Source organism: Coregonus clupeaformis, chromosome 10 (genome assembly GCF_020615455.1).
Source record: "Coregonus clupeaformis isolate EN_2021a chromosome 10, ASM2061545v1, whole genome shotgun sequence".
Taxonomy (NCBI): domain Eukaryota; kingdom Metazoa; phylum Chordata; class Actinopteri; order Salmoniformes; family Salmonidae; genus Coregonus; species Coregonus clupeaformis.
The window spans coordinates 61417288-61431412 of record NC_059201.1 but is presented as its reverse complement, the minus strand read 5'-3'; the positions used below and the strand labels follow the sequence as shown (position 1 = coordinate 61431412).

Below are 14125 nucleotides of genomic sequence, written 5' to 3'. Positions count from 1 at the left end.
GATCAGTCGCTCACATCGCTGTGGAAGACATTTAGCCCACTGTTCCATGCAGAACTGCTTTAACTCAGCGACATTTGTGGGTTTTCGAGCATGAACAGCTCGTTTCAGATCCTGCCACAACATCTCAATCAAGTTTAGATCTGGACTTTGACTAGTCCATTCCAAAACTTAAGATGTGTTGCTTTTAAGACATTCTGATGTAGACTTGCTTGTGTGTTTTGGATCATTGTCTTGCTGCATGACCCAGCTGCGCTTCAGCTCATGGACTGATTGCCTGACATTCTCCTGTAAAATTATTTGATACGGAGCAGAATTCATGGTTCCTTCAATGATGGCAAGTCGTCCAGGTCCTGAGGCAGCAAGGCATCTCCAAACCATCACACTACCACCACCAATTTCATCCACAGAGATGTGCGAGACTGATCAACAACTACAGGAAGCGTTTGGTTGCAGTCATTGCAGCTAAAGGTGGTACAACCAGTTGAGTGTAATTACATTTTCACACAGGGGCCTTGGGTGTTGCATAACTTTGTTTATTAAATAAATGAAATAAGTATTGTTTTATTTGTTCACTCGGGTTCCCTTTATCTAATATTAGGTTTTGGTTGAACATTCAGTGTCAAAAATAGAGAAAATAGAGAAAATCAGAAAAGAGGCAAATGCTTTTTCGTGGCACTGTATTCATGGATTGCACGTTGCGTCACAATTTTGTTTAGAACGTTCGTTTTAGGACTGATGCCAAACTGACCTTTCTACTCAATGCATCCTCATTGGGCGCTGATGAAGATTAGGTCTAAAGTGCATTACTGTGGCTTGAAAACACAATGACATTTCTAAAGAAGGCAAATAATTAGTAGGAAAACCTTTTGTCATCATTTTGACATCGCCAGATTGACTTTAGTTGCAGTATAACGTTAGCTAGCTACCTAAGATTGAGGGGAGAACTCCAGATTTTAGCTAGCTAACATATTTTTGATTAACTTTGCTAGCTAATGACAACATTGCCATCTGTCTAAAGTAAATTTGACAACATGATGATGCTGGTAAAGTTGTTTCCTACTAAATATGCGCATACTTTAGCAATGCCATCGTATTCCTAAGCCCCTATAATGTAATTTAGACGAAAGTCATTAGCCCTGGTTTAAAGTCATTAGCCCCTGTTCTACGTTCTTGCATCAATATGGCTGCGGCGTCTGTAGAACGTTGATAACAATGGCAACGACCGAGTGACCCATAAATAGTAATAAAATGTATTACATTGTACTGATGTACTAATATTAATGTACAGACAGACATATTTGGGAAAGTGACAGATTCCTTATTATTTTTTCTTCTTCTTCATTTGTCGTAGAATCTTTGCTGTATAATACCACACCTTTAACAATAAGCTGACAGTTTTTGGCCACATACAGTATATAGCCACACTATTTGGCCCATCTCATCAATAGTAAACGTCTTACCAGCCACCACTGCAGTGCCAGGGGGTCCATGTTGTTGTCTCCGTCTGTGAGAAAGGGCTGCTGCTGGGGTTCATAGTGCTGAGCGAACCACTCCGAGACCTCCATGTCCGCTATGCAGGACGGACACCCACATATCCTGTCCGGGCTGGGCACCGCGGCACTCGGTAGAGCCCATGTTCGGTTAACAGCGGGCCCTTGCACAGTCATGGAGGTGGCATGGGTCTCCATCAAAGTCATAGACAGGATGTTGTTCTTCTGAATGGTATGGGTGGCGATCATGACAAAGAGAATCCCACCAAACAGAGCAAACAGGCACAACTTCCTTTTGAAGAGCATGACTGGACAGTTTGGGCCAGTGCCCTGGGTAAAAGGCAGTCCAGTGATAGGACAACAGACGTATAGGCACCTGCAGATTAGGCAGTCCAGTGTTGATGTCTTGGCACCACTGCTCCGTGAATATACTTTATCAGTGATTCTGGAGTCGAGGGTAAGAACCAGGCACATTCAGCAAATATAACATCAGGAAGTGGTTATCTCCCTGCTGTTCCAGCCAGAAGAGGGAAGGTACACTTCTTAAAATCACTATACATGTAACACAAACATGCAGAATAAATAGTTGATACCAGAGTTTATAAAGGAAAGAGTGCGTTAGCTGGATTGTGACCCTGGCCTTATGTACCTATTTGGCCATGCTGGTCTGCCACAGGAAGAGGAGAGTGAGTTTGAAGAAATGACTTGAACAAATACTTTTGTCTGCCGCTTATGAAGAGACACTGCCTTGCTCTGCTCAAGGTGATCAGCGAGGAAATTAAAAAGAGGAAGGTTAAAAATAGAGCCTTCGGTTACCAAAAGTCCTGCCCAGACCAAAAAAGGCCTCTCATTGGTTCAACCTCCTCATGTTTCTCTCCAGAGCTCTGGTCTGCATGCGCTGCACAGCTTCCTGCTCCTAGAAGACAAACACACACAGATATCAGCATCAGGGCAACGATTCTGGGAAAAAAAGTCTAACCAAGATGCTTAGGTAAGAAATGAGACGGGGAGAGAAATCAATTACTCCAAGAGCCACATATTGAACAGTCAACCGCAGCTTTTGATAAACTCCCCATCCATAATCTTGAAAACATCAAACTCATACTGTGTGGATGGCCATCTGGTATATACTTGCACTTAATATACACCGGGTATACATATACCGAAATAAATAAATGATCTCACTCCAATAAATTTCAATAGAAAGTTTAAAAAAATAGATAAGATCTTGCTACCATGGGAAGGTAAATACCTGTCAATTTGTGGAAAAATCACCCTGATTAACTCTTTAGTAATATCCCAGTTTACCTATTTGCTTATGGTCTTGCCTACACATAGTGAACATTTCGTTTAAAATATTATGAGAAAAGAATATTCAATTTTATTTGGAACGGCAAGCCAGACAAAATTAAAAGGGCCTATTTATATAATAAATATGAATTCAGAGGGCAGAAATTATTACATATTGAAGCATTAGACCTCACACTAAAGTTTTCAGTCATACAAAAGTTATACTTAAATCCGAACGGGTTCTCTAGCAAATTAGTAAGAATGTCTCACCCTATTTTCAAGAATGGCCATTTTCCCTTTATTCAGATTACAACCTCTCACTTTCAGTTATTTGAAAAGGAAATCTCTAAAATATCACTATTTCTAAAACAAAGTTAGTTGCAATTTCAATTTCATCCACCAGAAACAACAGAACAAATAATACAACAAATATTGTAGTTAAACTCAAATATAATAATTGATCAAAAACAGTATTTTTTAAATAATAATACAAAAAATAGTATAATCTGGGTTAATTATATCATAGGTAGGACTGCTGTAGTTGTCGCACATGCAGCTAACAAAAACATATGGAAATGTCTGCTCTACCCAAAATTACAACCAACTACAGTGGGGAAAAAAAGTATTTAGTCAGCCACCAATTGTGCAAGTTCTCCCACTTAAAAAGATGAGAGAGGCCTGTAATTTTCATCATAGGTACACGTCAACTATGACAGACAAATTGAGAAAAAAAAATCCAGAAAATCCCATTGTAGGATTTTTTATGAATTTATTTGCAAATTATGGTGGAAAATAAGTATTTGGTCACCTACAAACAAGCAAGATTTCTGGCTCTCACAGACCTGTAACTTCTTCTTTAAGAGGCTCCTCTGTCCTCCACTCGTTACCTGTATTAATGGCACCTGTTTGAACTTGTTATCAGTATAAAAGACACCTGTCCACAACCTCAAACAGTCACACTCCAAACTCCACAATGGCCAAGACCAAAGAGCTGTCAAAGGACACCAGAAACAAAATTGTAGACTTGCACCAGGCTGGGAAGACTGAATCTGCAATAGGTAAGCAGCTTGGTTTGAAGAAATCAACTGTGGGAGCAATTATTAGGAAATGGAAGACATACAAGACCACTGATAATCTCCCTCAATCCGGGGCTCCACGCAAGATCTCACCCCGTGGGGTCAAAATGATCACAAGAACGGTGAGCAAAAATCCCAGAAACACACGGGGGGACCTAGTGCATGACCTGCAGAGAGCTGGGACCAAAGTAACAAAGCCTACCATCAGTAACACACTACGCCGCCAGGGACTCAAATCCTGCAGTGCGAGAAGTGTCCCCCCTGCTTAAGCCAGTACATGTCCAGGCCCGTCTGAAGTGCATTTGGATGATCCAGAAGAGGATTGGGAGAATGTCATATGGTCAGATGAAACCAAAATATAACTTTTTGGTAAAACCTCAACTCGTCATGTTTGGAGGACAAAGAATGCTGAGTTGCATCCAAAGAACACCATACCTACTGTGAAGCATGGGGGTGGAAACACCATGCTTTGGAGCTGTTTTTCTGCAAAGGGACCAGGACGACTGATCCGTGTAAAGGAAAGAATGAATGGGGCCATGTATCGTGAGATTTTGAGTGAAAACCTCCTTCCATCAGCAAGGGCATTGAAGATGAAACGTGGCTGGGTCTTTCAGCATCACAATGATCCCAAACACACCGCCCGGGCAACGAAGGAGTGGCTTCGTAGAAGCATTTCAAGGTCCTGGAGTGGCCTAGCCAGTCTCCAGATCTCAACCCCATAGAAAATCTTTGGAGGGAGTTGAAAGTCCGTGTTGCCCAGCGACAGCCCCAAAACATCACTGCTCTAGAGGAGATCTGCATGGAGGAATGGGCCAAAATACCAGCAACAGTGTGTGAAAACCTTGTGAAGACTTACAGAAAACGTTTGACCTGTGTCATTGCCAACAAAGGGTATATAACAAAGTATTGAGAAACTTTTGTTATTGACCAAATACTTATTTTCCACCATAATTTGCAAATAAATTCATAAAAAATCCTACAATGTGATTTTCTGGATTTTTTTTTCTCATTTTGTCTGTCATAGTTGACGTGTACCTATGATGAAAATGACAGGCCTCTCTCATCTTTTTAAGTGGGAGAACTTGCACAATTGGTGGCTGACTAAATACTTTTTTTCCCCACTGTAACTGCAGCATTACCGAAAAATTGGAAGAGGAAAGTGGAAGGGGGAAAAATTAAGGAACTTGTCTGTCGGCCCTGCATTAAAGACCATAACTGGTTAAAGAAAATTGTGATAAATAAAGTATACCAGTTTCATTTAAGGACCAAAATATTGAAAGCCGTGCCATATAGATTTTTTTTGACGTACCGATTCCATGGCACATGGTTTATGAACTGATACGCAAAACGACGCCGGATTCAAAACTTAGAATTTTTCAATTTAAATTATTATACAAAATTCTTGCAACCAATAGAATGTTATTTATATGGGGGATAGAACCATCCCAGCTTTGCAGATTTTGCTGTGAAGAGACAGAATCATTAGATCATTTGTTTTGGTACTGTCCATATGTTGCTTGTTTTTGGTCACAGGTCCAGGAATGGCTGAAGAATTGCAATATTTACCTGGAGCTAACCCTGCAGATAGCACTACTGGGTGATCTGAAAAGTCATAGTGAATCGATCAATAATATAATAATACTTTTAGCAAAAATGTTTATTTTCAAATTAGAATCTGTAAAAACAATGAGAATAGAAAGGTTAGAACTTTTGTGAAACATCACAGCACAGTTGAAAAATATATGGTTAGTATTTGATCCCCTGCTGATTTTGTACGTTTGCCCACTGACAAAAACATGATCAGTCTATAATTTTAATGGTAGGTTTATTTGAACAGTGAGAGACAGCATAACAACAAAAAAATCCAGAAAAACGCATGTCAAAAATGTTATAAATTGGGAAATAAGTATTTGACCCCTCTGCAAAACATGACTTAGTACTTGGTGGCAAAACCCTTGTTAGCAATCACAGAGGTCAGATGTTTCTTGTAGTTGGCCACCAGGTTTGCACACATCTCAGGAGGGATTTTGTCCCACTCCTCTTTGCAGATCTTCTCCAAGTCATTAAGGTTTCGAGCCTGACGTTTGGCAACCAATATTTTCTATGGGATTAAGGTCTGGAGACTGGCTAGGCCACGCCAGGACCTTAATGTGCTCTTCTTGAGCCACTCCTTTGTTGCCTTGGCCGTGTGTTTTGGGTCATTGTCATGCTGGAATACCCATCCACGACCCATTTTCAATGCCAAGGCTGAGGGAAGGAGGTTCTCACCCAAGATTTGACGGTACATGGCCCCGTCCATCATCCCTTTGATGCGGTGAAGTTGTCCTGTCCCCTTAGCAGAAAAACACCCCCAAAGCATCATGTTTCCACCTCCATGTTTGACGGTGGGGATGGTGTTCTTGGGGTCATAGGCAGCATTCCTCCTCCTCCAAACACTGCGAGTTGAGTTGATGCCAAAGAGCTCGATTTTGGTCTCATCTGACCACAACACTTTCACCCAGTTCTCCTCTGAATCATTCAGATGTTCATTGGCAAACTTCAGACGGGCATGTATATGTGCTTTCTTGAGCAGGGGGACCTTGCGGGCGCTGCAGCATTTCAGTGTTTCACGGCGTAGTGTGTTACCAATTGTTTTCTTGGTGACTATGGTCCCAGCTGCCTTGAGATCATTGACAAGATCCTCCCGTGTAGTTCTGGGTTGATTCCTCACTGTTCTCATGATCATTGCAACTCCACGAGGTGAGATCTTGCATGGAGCCCCAGGCCGAGGGAGATTGACAGTTATTTTGTGTTTCTTCCATTTGCGAATAATTGCACCAACTGCTGTCACCTTCTCACCAAGCTGCTTGGCAATGGTCTTGTAGCCCATTCCAGCCTTGTGTAGGTCTACAATCTTGTCCCTGACATCCTAGGAGAACTCTTTGGTCTTGGCCATGGTGGAGAGTTTGGAATCTGATTGATTGCTTCTGTGGACAGGTGTCTTTTATACAGGTAACAAACTGAGATTAGGAGCACTCCCTTTAAGAGTGTGCTCCTAATCTCAGCTCGTTACCTGTATAAAAGACACCTGGGAGCCAGAAATCTTTCTGATTGAGAGGGGGTCAAATACTTATTTCCCTCATTAAAATGCAAATCAATTTATAACATTTTTAACATGCGTTTTTCTGGATTTTTTGTTGTTATTCTGTCTCTCACTGTTCAAATAAACGTACCATTAAAATTATAGACTGATCATGTCTTTGTCAGTGGGCAAACTTACAAAATCAGCAGGGGATCAAAATTAAATCATTAATTAAATTTCTCAATTTGTCTGTCATAGTTGACGTGTACCTATGATGAAAATTACGGGCCTCTCTCATCTTTTTAAGTGGGAGAACTTGCACAATTGGTGGCTGACTAAATACTTTTTTCCCCCACTGTATATATATATATATATATACACACATATACACACACACACACACACACACACACACACACACACACACAACCAGAAGTTTGGACACACCTACTCATTCAAGGGTTTCTCTTTATATTTACATTGTAGAATAATAGTGAAGACATCAAAACTATGAAATAACACATATGGAATAATGTAGTAACTAAAAAAAGTGTTCAACAAATCAAAATATATTTTATAATGAGAGATTCTTCAAATAGCCACCCTTTGTCTTGATGACAGACTTGCACACTCTTGGAATTCTCTCAACCAGCTTCACCTGGAATGCTTTTCCAACAGTCTTGAAGGAGTTCCCACATATGCTGAGCACTTGTTGGCTGTTTTTCCTTCACTCTGCCGTCCTACTCATCCCAAACCATCTCAATTGGGTTGAGGTCGGGGGATTGTGGAGACCAGGTCATCTGATGCAGCACTCCATCACTCTCCTTATTGGTACAATAGCCCTTACACAGCCTGGAGGTGTGTTGGGTCATTGCCTGTTGAAAAACAAATGACAGTCCCACTGTGGTAGCCATGCTGGTTAAGTGTGCCTTGAAATCTAAATAAATCAAAGACAGTGTCACCAGTAAAGCACCCCCACACCATAACACCTCCTCCTCCATGCTTTAATGGTGGGAACTACACATGCGGAGATCATCCGTTCACCCACACCGCGTATCACAAATACACGTCGGTTGAAACCAAAAATCTCAAAATTGGACTCCAGACCAAAGGACAAATTTCCACCGGTCTAATGTCCATTTCTCGTGTTTCTTGGCCCAAGCAGGTCTCTTCTTCTTATTGGTGTCCTTTAGTAGCGGTTTCTTTTCAGCAATTCGACCATGAAGGCCTGATTCACACAGTCCCCTCTGAACAGTTGATATTGAGATGTGTCTGTTACTTGAACTCTGTGAAGCATTTATTTGGGCTGCAATTTCTGAAGCTGGTAACTCTATTGAACTTATCCTCTGCAGCAAAGGTAACTCCGGGTCTTCCATTCCTATGGCAGTCCTCATGAGACCCAGTTTCATCATAGCGCTTCATGGTTTTTGCGACTGCACTTGAAGAAACTTTCAAAGTTCTTGAAATGTTCAGAATTGACTGACCTTCATGTCTTAAAGTAATGATGGACTGTAGTTTCTCTTTGCTTATTTGAGCTGTTCTTGCTATAATATGGACTTCGTCTTTTACCAAATAGGGCTATCTTCTGTATACCACCCCTACCTTGTCACATCACAACTGATTAGCTCAAACGCATTAAGAAGGAAATAAATTCCACAAATTAACTTTAAATAATGCACACCTGTTAATTTAAATGCATTCCAGGTGACTACCTCATGAAGCTGGTTGAGAGAATGCCAAGAGTGTGCAAAGCTGTCATCAAGGCATAGGCATACAGAGGCCCATTATCGGCAACCATCAGTCCTGTGTTCCAATGGCACGTTGTGTTTGCTAATCCAAGTTTATCATTTTAAAAAGGCTAATTGATCATTAGAAAACCCTTTTGCAATTATGTTAGCACAGCTGAAAACTGTTGTGCTGATTAAAGAAGCAATAACACTGGCCTTCTTGAGACTAGTTGAGTATCTGGAGCATCAGCAATTGTGGGTTCGATTACAGCCTCAAAATGGCCAGAAATGTCAGTCTATTCTTGTTCTGAGAAATGAAGGCTATTCTATGCGAGAAATTGCCAAGAAACTGAAGATCTCGTACAACGCTGTGTACTACTCCCTTCATAGAACAGCGCACACTGGCTCTAACCAGAATAGAAAGAGGAGTGGGAGGCCCCAGTGCACAACTGAGCAAGAGGACAAATACATTAGAGTGTCTAGTTTGAGAAACTGACGCCTCACAGGTCCTCAACTGGCAGCTTCGTTAAATAGTACCCACAAAACACCAGTCTCAACGTCAACAGTGAGGAGGCGACTCCGGGATACTGACCTTCTAGGTAGAGTTGCAAAGAAAAAGCCATATCTCAGACTGCCCATCTTAATCTTTTATTTTTATTGTACAGTCTGAGATATGCATTTTTCTTTGCAACTCTGCCTAGAAGGTCAGCATCCCGGAGTCGCCTCTTGACGTTGAGACTGGGGTTTTGTGGGTACTATTTAATGAAGCTCCCAGTTGAGGACCTGTGAGGCGTCAGTTTCTCAAACTAGACACACTAATGTATTTGTCCTCTTGCTCAGTTGTGCACCCGGGTCTCCCACTCCTCTTTCTATTCTGCCAAAAGCGTTAGCAGCCTTCTCCAATACTCAGACATCTAGGTTGTTTCACAAGTTTGAAAATCACATTACGGCACAGTTTAGTACAGTAGAGCACAGTATGGAACGGTACAGGACAGTAGTTTTATTCAGTAGAGTACAGTAGAGTACAGTGGAGTTGAATTCAGTAGAGTACAGTACATTAGAGTAAAGTAGGGTACAATACAGTACACTATACTTTACTGTACTCTACTATATTGTACTCTACATTTCTTTACTCTGCTGTGCTCTACTGTACTGTGCAAATCTAAACCAATTATAGACATCTATGCTTGGGCCAAATCAAGATCCAAATCGGACCAAATCTGAACCAATTATAGATGTCCATGTTTGGGCCAAATATAGGCCGATCTGGACCGGATGTCTGTGGACGTTGAAAATCAAGGCTGGTGTGGACTGTACCAAAAAAAGATGGCGGGTCCGGACCCAAAAAATAAGTTGCCGTCGGTAAATGCTTAGTGGGTTAGGCATATCGAATTTCAAAAACAGGCCATCATCAATCATGAATGATAATTCTTTACGTTTTACCAGTGAAATGTCCAAAGTGCATGTCAATCATTTGATCTCAATCAGTTTCATGGGAATATGCATTTACAGTGGGGAGAACAAGTATTTGATACACTGCCGATTTTGCAGGTTTTCCTACTTACAAAGCATGTAGAGGTCTGTAATTTTTATCATAGGTACACTTCAACTGTGAGAGACGGAATCTAAAAAAAAATCCAGAAAATCACATTGTATGATTTTTAAGTAATTAATTTGCATTTTATTGCATGACATAAGTATTTGATACATCAGAAAAGCAGAACTTAATATTTGGTACAGAAACCTTTGTTTGCAATTACAGAGATCATAAGTTTCCTGTAGGTCTTGACCAGGTTTGCACACACTGCAGCAGGGATTTTGGCCCACTCCTCCATACAGACCTTCTCCAGATCCTTCAGGTTTCAGGGCTGTCGCTGGGCAATACGGACTTTCAGCCCCCTCCAAAGATTTTCTATTGGGTTCAGGTCTGGAGACTGGCTAGGCTACTCCAGGACCTTGAGATGCTTCTTACGGAGCCACTCCTTAGTTCAATCAATCAATCAATCAATTTTATTTTATATAGCCCTTCTTACATCAGCTAATATCTCGAAGTGCTGTACAGAAACCCAGCCTAAAACCCCAAACAGCTAGTAATGCAGGTGTAGAAGCACGGTGGCTAGGAAAAACTCCCTAGAAAGGCGAAAGCCTAGGAAGAAACCTAGAGAGGAACCAGGCTATGAGGGGTGGCCAGTCCTCTTCTGGCTGTGCCGGGTGGAGATTATAACAGAACCATGCCAAGATGTTCAAAAATGTTCATAAGTGACAAGCATGGTCAAATAATAATCAGGAATAAATCTCAGTTGGCTTTTCATAGCCGATCATTAAGAGTTGAAAACAGCAGGTCTGGGACAGGTAGGGGTTCCATAACCGCAGGCAGAACAGTTGAAACTGGAATAGCAGCAAGGCCAGGCGGACTGGGGACAGCAAGGAGTCACCACGGCCGGTAGTCCCGACGTATGGTCCTAGGGCTCAGGTCTCTCAGTTGGCTTTTCATAGCCGATCATTAAAGAGTTGAAAACAGCAGGTCTGGGACAGGTAGGGGTTTCGTAGCCGCAGGCAGAACAGTTGAAACTGGAATAGCAGCAAGGCCAGGCGGACTGGGGACAGCAAGGTGTCATCATGCCCGGTAGTCCTGACGTATGGTCCTAGGGCTCAGGTTCTCAGAGAGAAAGAGAGAACGAGAGAATTAGAGAGAGCATACTTAAATTCACACAGGACACTGGATAAGACAGGAGAAGTACTCCAGGTATAACCAACTAACCCCAGCCCCCCGACACATAAACTACTGTGTCGGGGGGCTGGTTGCCCTGGCTGTGTGTTTCAGGTCATGCTGGAAGACCCAGCCACGACCCATCTTCAATGCTCTTACTGAGGGAAGGAGGTTGTTGGCCAAGATCTCACGATACATGGCCCCATTCATCCTCCCCTCAATACGGTGCAGTCGTCTTGTCCCCTTTACAGAAAAGCATCCCCAAAGAATGATGTTTCCACCTCCATGCTTCACGGTTGGGATGGTGTTCTTGGGGTTGTACTCATCCTTCTTCTTCCTCCAAACACGGCGAGTGGAGTTTAGACCAAAAAGCTCTATTTATGTCTCATCAGACCACATGACCTTCTCCCATTCCTCCTCTGGATCATCCAGATGGTCATTGGCAAACTTCAGACGGGCCTGGGCATGCGCTGGCTTGAGCAGGGGGACCTTGCGTGCGCTGCAGGATTTTAATCCATGACGGCGTAGTGTGTTACTAATGGTTTTCTTTGAGACTGTGGTCCCAGCTCTCTTCAGGTCATTGACCAGGTCCTGCCGTGTAGTTCTGGGCTGATCCCTCACCTTCCTCATGATCATTGATGCCCCACGAGGTGAGATCTTGCATGGAGCCCCAGACCGAGGGTGATTGACCGTCATCTTGAACTTCTTCCATTTTCTAATAATTGCGCCAACAGTTGTTGTCTTCTCACCAAGCTGCTTGCCTATTGCCCTGTAGCCCATCCCAGCCTTGTGCAGGTCTACAATTGTATCCCTGATGTCCTTACACAGCTCTCTGGTCTTGGCCATTGTGGAGAGGTTGGAGTCTGTTTGATTGAGTGTGTGGACAGGTGTCTTTTATACAGGTAACGAGTTCAAACAGGTGCAGTTAATACAGGTATTGAGTGGAGAACAGGAGGGATTCTTAAAGAAAAACGAACAGGTCTGTGAGAGACGGAATTCTTACTGGTTGGTAGGTGATCAAATACTTATGTCATGCAATAAAATGCAAATTAATTACTTAAAAATCATACAATGTGATTTTCTGGATTTTTGTTTTAGATTCCGTCTCTCACAGTTGAAGTGTACCTATGATAAAAATTACAGACCTCTACATGCTTTGTAAGTAGGAAAACCTGCAAAATCGGCAGTGTATCAAATACTTGTTCTCCCCACTGTAGATGTTGAATTACTGTTTCGTGAGCAAATTAAAGCAGATGCTGTTAAACTATAAGCCTTTCTTGTAGGCCTATTTTGTTTCAATCAAAGCATATATCCTGCCTATTGGTGTGTACTGTTCAGTTTTGGCCGCATGAGAAAAACATTGACAGCTTCAGATAAGAAATGACTGAGGTGTTTTTGGTATAACATATTATAGGTATACTATGCTACAGTATATGCTATTATATTCGGTTCTGTTATGTAAAATACTAATGAATCATTGTGATCTTGCGAGACATTGATTCAGCTTTAATCTAACTTTACTAAACAAGCACCATTGTGAGAAGTGATAATCTTCCACTTGTAATAATAATAATAATAATAATAATAATAATAATAATAATAAGTGATGAGTAGGACTATTAGGTGCAGGCAACAGATCTTGATGATGAGGGTTATTTTAAGCGATTTGAGCGCCCTTCGAAATCGTGGTGCTGAACGGACAGCACCGTAACCTAGTGATCACATATCGTTCTGGGTTCCACTGCGCAAGAGGGGGTCCGTGGAGTTTTATGAACATCAAGGCAGACACTGTGAATTTGTATCCTAGATCTTGTAGGTGTGATAAGGTTCATGCGGTGGATCAGTTTGTCTGCATACGCAATAGAGGTGGTACGTTTCTGTAAGCTAAGCACTCGGACAGTAGGGCGAGTTCAAGTGCGTCGTACATGAGCCCCAAGTCCATAATAAACTGTTTTGAGGACAACCGTTTTAGCAGCCCCTGGAGTTCCGTCTGTGGCAGTTCTTGCTACGTCGGATTTGGCCCGCTCAAAGTCGACGGGCCTCTGCACACACCTACTGTTATTCATCATTCGCGCCACCCCCAGAGACAGCGAAGACAAGTAAAAGGTGGTTTCTTCCCTACCTATAGGCTGCTATACCCTACATATTATTTAGTTTCTCATTCTATCGTTTATGAATTTTTTTTGATAAATAAATATAATTTAAGATTTATAAGAATCAATTTTCCAGAAATATTTTTAGCAGCTCTGTGTATTCTCAAATTGAAAAGTGAGCGCCACTTCCCCGCGCTACGGAAGCACTACATCCCTGCTCCCCACCTAGCCTCTGGTTGCCAGGCTAAAGCAGGGTTGCAGGGATAATTCCCAGGGATCAGCTGATCCTCAGCTGATGCAGTGGAAGAGTTCTATTAGATGAGATCATATCGGTGTATCCCTGCCTGCTTGTCTGTCCTCTCTGGTCCTGCTGCAGACCAAACGTCCCTGCCTCTTATCCTCAGAAGAGCACAGCAAAAGTAACCCAGTCAGCAAACCGGCAGGCCCACACACTTCACATCACAGGAGGTTGGTGGCACCTTAATTGGGGAGAACGGGCTAGTGGTAATGACTGGAGCGGAATAAGTGGAACGGTAACAAACCATGTGTTTGATGCCATTCCATTTGCGCCGTTCCGGACATTATTATGAGCCATTCTTCAGCAGCCTCCTGTGCTTCACATTCATTATTCAATCAAATGAAACCCTGAATTACAGGGCAAGAAAGAACACCCACATG

The 14125-nt window shown here is 42.2% G+C and overlaps 1 protein-coding gene across 1 annotated transcript in view; it reads right to left on the bottom strand.

Annotated features, from left to right (window-relative positions):
- LOC121575631 (CMP-N-acetylneuraminate-beta-galactosamide-alpha-2,3-sialyltransferase 2) overlaps positions 1–14125 on the bottom strand; it is a 49905-nt gene that overhangs the window by 6335 nt on the left and 29445 nt on the right. The window contains exon 2 of the mRNA XM_045223130.1: positions 1461–2406. Coding sequence (XP_045079065.1) covers positions 1461–1964 — 504 coding nt within the window. The 5' untranslated portion in view covers positions 1965–2406. The remainder of the gene's footprint in view (positions 1–1460; positions 2407–14125) is intronic.